This window comes from Vicia villosa, linkage group LG5 (assembly GCF_029867415.1).
Source record: "Vicia villosa cultivar HV-30 ecotype Madison, WI linkage group LG5, Vvil1.0, whole genome shotgun sequence".
Lineage (NCBI taxonomy): Eukaryota > Viridiplantae > Streptophyta > Magnoliopsida > Fabales > Fabaceae > Vicia > Vicia villosa.
The window spans coordinates 143,203,732-143,215,074 of record NC_081184.1 but is presented as its reverse complement, the minus strand read 5'-3'; the positions used below and the strand labels follow the sequence as shown (position 1 = coordinate 143,215,074).

At 33.7% G+C, this 11,343-nt stretch overlaps 1 protein-coding gene across 1 annotated transcript; it reads right to left on the bottom strand.

Moving 5' to 3' along the window:
- Positions 1-7,845: 7,845 nt before the first annotated feature.
- On the bottom strand, positions 7,846-9,781 carry LOC131607630 (H/ACA ribonucleoprotein complex subunit 3-like protein). The gene is made up of 4 exons (XM_058879608.1): positions 9,704-9,781; positions 9,521-9,601; positions 9,364-9,406; positions 7,846-8,178 (listed from the first exon to the last, which is right to left on the bottom strand). Exons 2-4 carry the CDS (start codon positions 9,572-9,574, stop codon positions 8,081-8,083), a joined length of 195 nt encoding a protein of 64 aa, XP_058735591.1. The 5' UTR covers positions 9,575-9,601; positions 9,704-9,781; the 3' UTR covers positions 7,846-8,080.
- Positions 9,782-11,343: the final 1,562 nt, after the last annotated feature.

Here is an 11,343-nt window from a genome sequence, read left to right as displayed (position 1 = left end):
CGTAGGCATGTATTGACAAACTAAAGAGAGTCAGTCAATGGAAGAAACCATTTCCTCAATGATTATAGGAAGTGTTTTACCCTAAGTTTTTTTTATATGCGTCAGTATAGCATGACCATTTCATTTAGTCATGCATCTCATCAATCAAAATCATCCATCGAGGTTGAGAATGAAAAGTCAAGAGTTTGACATTTCATCTAGTCTTGATGGCACCCATTCATTCATCTGATGTGAATGAGTCAAGAGTTTTATCTTAGTCCCAAATCATCTTCATTCATTTATAGAGGTCAAAAGAGAATAAGATGTAAGAGTGGACACTTTTATCTAATCTTGATGTCTCAGGGTTTCATTTCATCCATAATACAAGTACTAGACGGACGGTCATGAGTTTGACTTTCCTTATGATAACTATGTCATTATCCATTCATCTACATAACCAAAAGCCAAAAGGTTGGTTTGTTGGTCATAGCGCAGTATTATATCATTTCATCAGTTCTTAGAGGCCTAAGTAGATGAACAGTCAGAGTTGACCGGCTTCATCTGCTCTTCGTAGAATTAATTGTCATTCATGCATATGAATTAGAAGGAAACATCAAGAGTTTTATCCTTTTCCATCTATTTTTCATATTTTATCAACATTGGAACAAAGACTAAAAGCCAGGAGTTCACTTTTTTACTTTGTTATTTGCACTGTTAAATTCCCAATGACATAGTTTCATATAGATACTCTTAGCTAAAAGAGTTACACATACCTAACAACAGAACACAACAAATGAGAAACACAATAAGCAGAAGCACAAAGAATTGAAGAAGAAAAAGAAAAGAAAAAAAAAGAAAACAGAAACAGAAAACAAAAAGAGAAAGAGTTTCAAAGAGACTTACCTTCATGGAGCCATTACTCTGATAACTTTTGGAAGGTAGTTTTTTTGGCTTCTTTCCTTGAAGCTTAAATTTTTGTTGATGATGATGTTGTTGTTTGCTTGAATGGAAACTGATTGAACTTTCATTGTAGTAATTTTAGGTTTGTGTTGATCTTTATGCTTCGCTTAAATTATCGTTGTCTTTATAGTTTTGGTGTGATTTTAATGTTAAGTGTTTGTTCGTTTAAGGATTTTAGGTTCAATTTTTAGGTTTTTTTGAGAGGTTTAGGGTTAATTTTTTGGTTAATTTGGAATTTTGGATGATAAAAAACAAGAAAAATAGATAAATCAAGACTAGGTTAAACTCAACATTTTCAAAAGAATTAAAACGCTTAGTCCAACGTTAAGTCAATTTTTAAAATAAATTTAATAGAATATAATGCAAACGTTTGGTCAACACCAAATATTTTTCAAATTTTTCAATTAGTTAACTTTTATTGACTTAACATTACTAACTTTTTCAATTAGATTATTAATTAGATTAATCAATATTAGGTTAAAATAAATATTTTCAAAAGAATTAAAATGCTTAATCCAACATTAAGTCAATTTTTAAAATAAATTTAATTGAATGTAATGCAAACGTTTGATCAACACCAAATATTTTTCACCCGATTTTAAATCAAAACGCGTTATATTTTTCTTAATAAATGGATTAGACAAACGAGATGGACATATATCCTCCTTTTTCCTCAATTATCTGGATACAAGTTATATCGCTTGGTCATTTGAATATTCGAGATTCAATTAAAATACAATGATTAAAAGAGTTTAGTTTAATTCCACAAACGGTAAATGAGCGAGATGGACGCATGTCCTACCTTTCTCTCTAGTATCTGAATACAAGTTGTATATCTTGGTCATTTAGATATTCACCTTATGTAGAGGGGTTATGACTAAACTCGTCTCATTATTTTTCTATAACAGATAAACGGACGAGATGGACGTATGTCCTACCTTTTCCTCAGGTGTCTGAATGCAAGTTGTATAGCTTGGTGATTTGACATTTGTATCCTCTAAAAGCAAAGTCAACTCATCAAACTATCTTTTTCTCCCTTAGTATGACTCTAAGAATCTTTTCGTAAACGAGTATGCTTTATCCATTTTGACGTGAACAGACTAATGCTTTAGCCTCTAAGACCAAGCAACAAGCAATGTTCAACTGCTCAATGTGATTTAAGCATCACTCTTTAAAAGCAACCAACAAATTCTTGGTTTTCCACCATGAACTACAACGCTCTAATTTTTCCATTGCACTTGGAATACGTAGGCACAGGATTTTGAAATATCGGCGAGCAAAATAATAAAAAACCTAATTTTTATTTCTTTCTTTTCTTTCCACATAATAATTAGAAAATCGCAAATAAGCATCACGCTAACACGCATTTGCGAACCTAAATAAATGGGTCATGTTGAGTATAACGGATGTGAGAGATGCTAATTGTAATACCCCATACTACTTTTAGGATCATCGACTGACCCCACAAACCAACACGAGTCTTTTCAACAAGATTGTCCTCACTCACACATTTTCCGAGAAATTTCTCAGAAGGTCACCCATCTAAATACTATTCCAAGTCAAGCACACTTAACTATGGAGTTCTTATTTATTAGGCTACCGTCTACGGTAGCCTAATAAATAAGAATTCCATAGTTAAGTGTGCTTGACTTGGAATAGTATTTAGATGAGTGACCTTCTGAGAAATTTCTCAGAAAGCGTGTGAGTGAGGACAATCTTGTTGAAAAGACCCGTGTTGGTTTGTGGGATCAGTCGGTAATTCTGAAAGCATTTAGGGGCATTACAAATGGTATCTGAGTAGACCTCTTCTAGTACGATGTGGTTCAGGGACGAACTATGCGGATGTTGGTGGGCACGTAACACCCGATGCCAACGAGAACAAGGAATGGTTGTTGCTGCACGAGGCATGACAGTGAGACAATTTTGAGGTCGGAGAGGGCGATGAGTGGTCATCGAATTCACATCGGAATGAGAAGGATCTTGAGGCTGAGCAAGTATGAGACTACATGGTTCAAGGAAGGCTTGTAAGGATTGATTGGTACTATCTATACCAACAAGATGCATCTTCTTTTCGGTAGCCTAACAAATAAGAACTCCAAAGTTAAATGTGCTTGACTTGGAGTAGTATTTGGATGAGTTACCTTCTGGGAAGTTTCCCAAAAAAACGTGTGAGTGGGGACATATCATGCTGAAAAGACTCGTGTTAGTTTGTGAGGTCAGTCGGTAATCGTGAAAGCAGTCTATGGTGTTACACTAATACTTTCCCCTTTCATAACTGACTCCCGAATACAATCTGGTTGCGACAACCATTTTCTTTTCTTTCGCGGATTTTATGGATATTTTCTCTTTCCTTTGGAATAAATAAAGTTTGGTGGTGACTCTATTGTATTTTGAGTGTTTCTGACGATTGAGTATTTTTTGCGCCGCGATAGGAAGAACAAGTTTTCCCTTTACCATTTTATTGGTAGTTTAACCAGGACAAAGTTATTCCAATAGCTTTGTAGCTCAAGGCCCGAGAAAGCCTCTATAAATACCTCATTCTTAGAACTAAAAGAGGGTCTCCAATTTTCTCAAAAATATACATACAAAGATTCCCAGCACGTTGTGTGAGCTAGCCCTACGTATCATCCAAATATCTTACACATCTAAAATAACCTTACATGTACAAGGCTACCTTATTATACTTTTTTAGCAAGTACACAAGCTATTAGAATTTGCCTTGATATGTTGTACATAAATGCATTGAAAAATTTCAAATGGATGATAAAAGTACCTTATTAAATGGTTTTTTAAATGAAGAAGTATATGTTAATCAACTTCTTGGTATTAGGGACTTAACTAATCCAAATCATATTTTTAAACTTACAAAGGCTTTGTATTGTCTGAAACAACCTCCTCGAGCTTGGTATGAAAGACTAAGTATATTTCTCATTAAAAATAATTTCTCCAGAGGATAAATTGAAGCAATGTTATTTTAAAAAACACATAAAATGATCATTTACCTATTCATGTATGTGAAAATGACATCATCTTTGGTTCAACAAACAAGCAAATGTGTGAGGACTTTCAAACCTCATAGAAATAAAATTTGAGATGAGTATGATGAGAGAACTTATATTTTTTCTGGATTAAAAAAACAACTTGAGGATGTTTTTTTTATGTTAAGATAACTATATCAAGGATCTTGTGAAAAAAATACAACATGAATGAAACAAAAATTATGGTAACTCATGTGTATCCTTCCTACAGTCTTAACAAAGATGAAAATGGAATCTCAGTGTCGCGGCAGAAAAAATTGAAATTAAGCTATTGATTAACTTAACTTGCAAAAGCAAGATTCTCCACCGAACTTTATTGTTTCCAAAGTAAAGGGAAAATATTGATAAAAATCAACAAAAGAAAAGATTTAGATACAAAGGTTGGTTATACAATAGAAAGGTATTAGTACCCCTCACATCTGTGGTACTCTACATGAACCTCTTGAAAATCTGTGTTTTTAGGCTAAAGGGTTAAAGTTTGCAAAAGATTAATGAGATAAGAAAAGAAATTTATTTTTTATTGTGCTAGGAAAGACGTTGTATCTTGTTCCTACATACCCCTTATGTGCAATAGAGAAACTATAGCATTTGTAGTTCTGCTTAAAAAGAACCACGAAAGTTTGTTTGATTGATTTTTATGGAAAAGGCATTTCGCCGTCTTCGAGTGGAAAGCACCATTTGCCATTCACAAGTATGCGGGAGTTTGTATTTGCATCATCTTGATAAAGAGAGATTTACTTGGATTTAATTCACAAGCATGTCTCACATTCAAATGGAAAATATCAACAACTTTTACCTCAACTCAGGCTAAGGGTTTGCATCACTGCAAGAAATTAACTAATATTCTTCCTTTCTGAAAATGTTTTATAAGAAAAGTAAACAAAGGCACAAAAAGAAGTTTGATGAGTTTTATTCTTTTTAGGTTTTTTGAAAGCGTTTGAATATGCTTAAGTGTTTGCATTTATTTAAGAAAAATATTTTCACGATAACTTGACAAAGCCAAGGTTTCTTATGAAAAGGTTTTGAAAAAAGGGAGAAGTTTTGAAAATTAAAGAAGTGGGATGAGATGAAGAGACTATCCTAAAGCATAAAGATAAAGGACAGGAAAATAAAATGTCTCATTGTTAGGTAGCCCAAGAGAAAGCCTTTGTATGTGCAAGTGAACTAACCACAAGATGGAGCAAGCATTTGACATTAGTCAAAATGAGCATTCCTTTCTCTTTGGATTTAGCCACAAAAAGCAACAAGCAAGTAAGAAAAGCATATGATCAGATGAATCCAAGGTCTCATATGAACCAAATATCAAATGAAATTCAAGACCACAAGTGTATCAGATGAACATTAAGATCACAAAGTATAAGATGAAATCCTAAGTTCAAGCCAAGATACAAAATTGTCAGGATTAGGGCCAAGTCTTGTTTTGAAGATTATAGATCCATATGAATTCGCAAGTTCTCAGATACAACAAACTCCAAGCAAGGGAAATTTTATCCTAAGTCCACAAGTTCAAATACTCCTCAAACTATGGATAGTAACATCAACTCCACACAAGATTATTAAGAGTTTTTAGGGTTTTGTCATTTTTAGATGTTTTTGGTCTTTTGACAAGTAAAGATAAAGCAATAAAGACAAAAAGCATAAACATAATGACAAGTAATAAATGACATGAATGTAAATGGCATAATGATAAAGGATATTGAAGTAAAGGTGTCAAAAAGTAAAGTTAGCACAAATATTAGGTCAAGTTAGTAGTAATGATGGAATCAACCAAATCGGAACAATTTAGCCCTATATTAAGCAATCGTAAGAGAGTGGTATTTTTTTTATTATGAAATGTAACTCGTATCTACTTTTCCCAAGTGAGCTTCAGAGGTTTGAGAATGGTGAAATGATGATGATGCTTGCAAGGTGTTTCAAACTTATGTACTTGTTCAAACAACTTCATATGATGTCGTTGAAGGTTTCTGGGTGGTGATTAAAAGTTTAAATAAGCTTGAAATGGAGAATCAACTTCTGGTTTTCTAGAGTATCAGGTTGAGATTTATGCAGAGTTTTAGGGGCTATTCAAGCTTGAAAATGAAGGGGAAATGATTTTCTATTTATAGTAAAGGGAGTGAGCTCATCATACGTGCCAAATGAGATCTCAATCGTGTGAAATGAGTTGAGAATTTTCTAGAACCAAACCGTGTAAGAAATGGCACGAGACGTGTGAGTTTTGGCACAATCCAGGTCATTGTGTAGTGGTGAAAAGCGTTTTGTGGCAAGGAGCAAGTTTGCACGTGGTTTGGGTGGTCCCAAGTTGAATTTCATGTGAATGCAAATTATAGGTCACGGTACAAAACAGAGTTTAGGTCACCATGTTCAAGTTGAGGCCAAATGGAATATACTCGTGCGTTTTTTATTTTATTTTAGCCAAATGTTCCTTTCATGGAGGAGAATCAAATGCAAAAAGAATGGATTCAAAAGAGTACTTGAGCTGAAAATGGAAAGCTGGTAAAGTTGAGGTCGTGCCACTGAAAATGTGATCTGACATTAGGTCAAACATGTCATGAACCTTGTTTTGTGCACAAATGGCCTGAAATCCAATACAAAATTTGAGATGCTTAGAGGCTGAATTGATGTTTCACCTTTGAAGCAAAGTTGTAGAGGACATCAAGAGGGACATTTGGCCTCAAGAAGTGCCCATAAAAGTTGAAAATTGAGAATGTTATGCATTTTGGATCAAATGGTATGCCATACTTGATTTCAGGTGAAACGCACTTGTACTAACTTGAAATTGTTTGATGTTTTCTTGCATTCTAAAGCTCAATGATGATCAAATGAATACCATATGAATGAGGCTTGAATGACCTTTGATTAATCTTGATGATTGCTTAAGAAAATGCATGGAAATAAACCATGAACCAAACTTGAATCATTTGTGAAAATAAACATCAAACTTGAACTTCTCTTGATCAAATGAAGTTGAATGAAGCTTGAGATGAATATGGCCAAAGATTATAGGTCATGCCTTGAAGAAAAGTCCATTTGACCAAGAATTGACCACAACTTTGACTTCAAGGAACCAAAACCCTAATTTGGAAACATTGTTTGATCTTTGGGAATACTTAAACCACAAACCAAGTTACTTTGAGCTTTTGAACATCTTTTTTTTTTGGCTTTATACCACCGGTTTAGTCCGGTTCGGGGGCGAGTTCTGGCATCAAGTGGTTCCATCCCCCTCCCGATTGCAGTTGCGGGGGATCGAACCGTGGTTCTCCCTACCAAGTCCAGCGCCAATCACCACTGGACCAACTAACAATTGGTAGCTTTTGAACATCTTTGATCATGAAATAAGATCCTCTTAAGTGTTGGTCACTCTCTTGTATCTTTGAACATGTTTTTGTATGAATAAAGGTTAACGAAAGTTAGATCATGAAACAATAGCAAATAAAAATGCAAATAAAAAACACAAGGGTGCTTGGTGATCTCCCACAAAAGACAAACCCAAAGGCCAAGGGCATGGAGGAGAACCATGCTTGTGATCTTGTTGAAATGCATATGAATGATAAATGGAATCTTAGAGATAAAAATTGGATCATTACTACAATCAATATATAGCTAGTAGGCCAGACATTGTATTTTGGTTTTTTCTGTGGGTTTGTGTCAGATTTCAGACCTCTCCATAAGGATCACATCTTCGTGTTACTAAATGTATTTTTAGATATCTTGTTGGCATTACTAATCATCATTTGTGGTAACATTTTGATTTTATAGTCTCCTGTGATGTTGACTATGCTAGAGATAAAATCCAAAGAAAAGGTATAAGTAAAACATAAAACATGAAAAATAAAATAGAACACTGAAATAAAAATAGGGGAAAAGCATATAGATTGCAAACATCAATATTAAATCATTCATTCCACAGTACTTCAACATTTGCCACTTAGCTTCAGTCTTAACATTTGGGCAAGATTTTAACTAAATTGATTCAAAACAGAATCATAAATGACTAAACTACTTCACACACTAGCTGTAGATCACAACACTGATAAGCACTGAATGCATCATTGTAATAGCTAAAGCTGAATGCATCATTGTAATAGCTAAAGCTTGAATATTGATCAGTATTTGCGAGCTGGATGCTGGGTTGGTAACAGTCCAAATCGCTTCTTCAAAAGAATTCTCTGCCTTGAAAATTTGTCATCAGGAGAAAACCGGGCTGCAGTTTCAGGAAAATAAAAGAAAAATCACTTATTGGAGTGTGAATTCTAAATAATATTGGACAAAATTTTTCAACATAAAAATGTGAAATTAGATTGGCAATGATCGTTTCACACATGCAGAATCAAGGGAGTGCAAAAACAGACATCATAGTTAATAATATAAAGTATCATATGTAAAACTTTAAGAACGATATAAAGTTACATTGATTTAGTGGTAGAGATGATTAACAACAGAACATTATAATGCATTTGATTCAGCGTAACGTGATTTCCGATAAAACATTGTAGTGCTATTTATTCAATTTAACAATGTTTCACAATTTCCTTGCAAGAGATTAACGCAAAAAAAAACAAGGTCCAGTTTATGAAATTATAGAAGTGTAAAGACAAGTTAAACCAGACAGGTGCATAAGAATTGAGATGCAATGCAACTAATTACAAAGAGAAATGCATAAACTAATTTCAATTAAGTGGTCATTATTGCAAGATGCCATTGTTGTTGTTGATGGCAGATGGCGGTGAGCCAAAATCCCGCCATACCGGCAGCTTTGTGGCTACGTTATATCATATTATGGCAGAAAAACCACAAAAATGGTCAATATTAACCATTACGGCGAGCTCAAAACCGCCATGAGTATCCTCCATAGCGGCCATGGCACCACTATATAATAACACCACAAGATACTTTTCATAAACACTTCTTAAGAAAATTTTCTAAGCTGGCTCTCGGTGTACTGTGTTAAACAGTTCATTGTGCTCCTCCTTATAATTTTACAAGAACAAACAAAAGTTTATTAAAGCAGAAAGTGGTCTTAAAATCCAAGTCACAAAAAAATATTTGACTCTTATATATTGAGTAGTGAAGTGGATCTGTCTGGTGCTGCAAAAACAGCTGCGCCAAAACTGTATCAAAGGTACATCAATCCCAATATTCGTCATTTTTATGATAAAGAACAAATTCATGATACCAGTATTGCAACGACCACAATCACTGTAACAACCGGTACACGGAATCACGAAAGCCTCTAATTACAGAACAATACTGAATTAAAAAATAAAGAACCAATAGGAGGAAAAGCACTTCATAATCACTTATTTACTCACATGTATAACAGCAACCGATAGGCATCATAATCATACGAAATAAAAGCAATAAATCTAAACTGAGTTTAACAAATTACCAGGATGAGCAGATTGAGTAGCTAACCCAACCGGTGACTCTTTCTGCAAACGAGAATCAAATAAAATAAAGTGTCACTTTTTCTGAAACAAACAATAAATATATGATGATAAAAACATTATAGAGTTTGATTGAAGATTCAACTGGATAAAATTTACCTTTGTAGTGTAGACTTTGTCACCGTTATCGTTGATGTAAAACTGAAGATACATGATTCACTGAAAACTGAAAACTTGTTACTGCAGAAAAAGTTAAATAAGAAATTAGCAAAGAGTGTGGCGAAGAAAGAAGATCTAGAAACAGAGTTCGGGACAACGAAATTATTATCGTGAGAAACGAACCTTGTTGAAAAACAGAAGAAAGAAACCCTAAGATGGAGGAGGCGTGGAAAAGAAGGGTTTAGGGTTTTGGTTTTGTGATCTTTGAATTTCAATGTTTAGATGGGTTTGTGGGCTTTGTTTTATGTAATGGGCCTTCCGTGGGTATATTTCAGGCCCACCGGTTTCTTGAAACTTTCTTACCCACCCTCTTTTTAAGCATTTAACTTGTCATCCCCTGAGTTATATTTGACACCCTTCTTTTCTGGTGTTTTATCGTAAAAACTCTTATGAAAATACCAAAATTTTCGAAAATCACATATGTATACCAAAAATTTCAAAAAAAAAAAACAAAAATTTCAAAAATTTACTCAAATTTACCGTAAGAATTTGTTTGTTATCGAAATTTTAAAACTTTCGGAACCAAAAATTTCAAAAAATTACTGAGATTTACCGTAAGAGTTTGTTGTTACAAAAATTTTAAATTTTCCGGTACAGTAAATTTAAAATTTCTGTGTTAATATACCACAATTTTCGAAATTTCTGATATTTACCAAAACTTTCTTGAAATTTACGGTATTATATCAGTAAGTTGTTTTCTAGTTTTTTCTTGAATAACTGAATCGGTAAAAAAGCTATGTGACTTAATATATACATATAATAATTGTCATACATATAAGAATACAAAACAAACTATGATGACTTCCTAACTTCGTCTTTCCAGTGACTAAAGCGACCCACATATGCTAATTCTCATGCTTTTGCATCATCAGTATAATTTTGTCTCCAACTGTCAGTGAAGGGAAGCAATGGACAATCAGGTTTCAACTTTACCTAAACACAATGACTATTGTTGACAAAACCAATAACAATCATTTTATGTATGCTCATATACATAGGTGGAACTAAGGCGAGAGGAGAAAATGTTATGCTAAGACTCATGAAAAGCGAAACAAATACGACACTATATCTATAAGCAATATGGTAACCTATATTAAGAATCGTCATCCATTTTATCCAAGTGGTCTACTCGTAATGAATTCCTAACTATAGAGACAGTATCATAAAACAACTTGAAAAACAATTGAGAGTGTTACGAACTTGAACATCTAAATGCGTCTGAATCAAATGTCATGACTCTTCGCCTTATCCAAGTAAATATGTAATACAACGGAAACCACAATTCCATTGTCACCAACATCAGTAATGTCATTTATGTATGGTTGTATAAAAGTAAGGAACTGTGACAAGGGTTTATCTATTAAGCTAGAGCTATGCACAATTAAATATAAATCAAAATTCCCTAATTACTTTTAAGCTTGATTGGGTTTGGGGATTATAATTTTGTCATTTGTGTGTTTTGACGAAGACTGTATAGATCATTTCATTCTCATATACTATCCATATATAGTTTTTTTTTTTGCTGAAATTCATAATTTTATCTTGGGTTAAATATATTAAGCCCCCCTGCCATTATAGCGTGTTTTGATTTGGGCCCCCTGAAGTTTTTTTTTTACTAAAAGCCCCTTATAAAACATAAATCCTGGATTTACCACACCCTTTTATCCTATTTGTTGACTGGACTTTGACTAAATTGATGATGTGGCAAAAGGGTACTTGATCACTGTAAAATTAATAAATAAAAAATCCATGAAATTCATTCG

Bases quoted from the DNA above. Each gene is read 5' to 3' on its own strand.
- LOC131607630 (XM_058879608.1), bottom strand. From the start codon at position 9,574: ATGTATCTTCAGTTTTACATCAACGATAACGGTGACAAAGTCTACACT. The intron at 9,407-9,520 runs GTAAATTTTATC...TCTCGTTTGCAG, and splicing joins ACAAAGTCTACACTACAAAG to AAAGAGTCACCGGTTGGGTT. The intron at 8,179-9,363 runs GTAATTTGTTAA...CTGAAACTGCAG, and splicing joins TACTCAATCTGCTCATCCTG to CCCGGTTTTCTCCTGATGAC.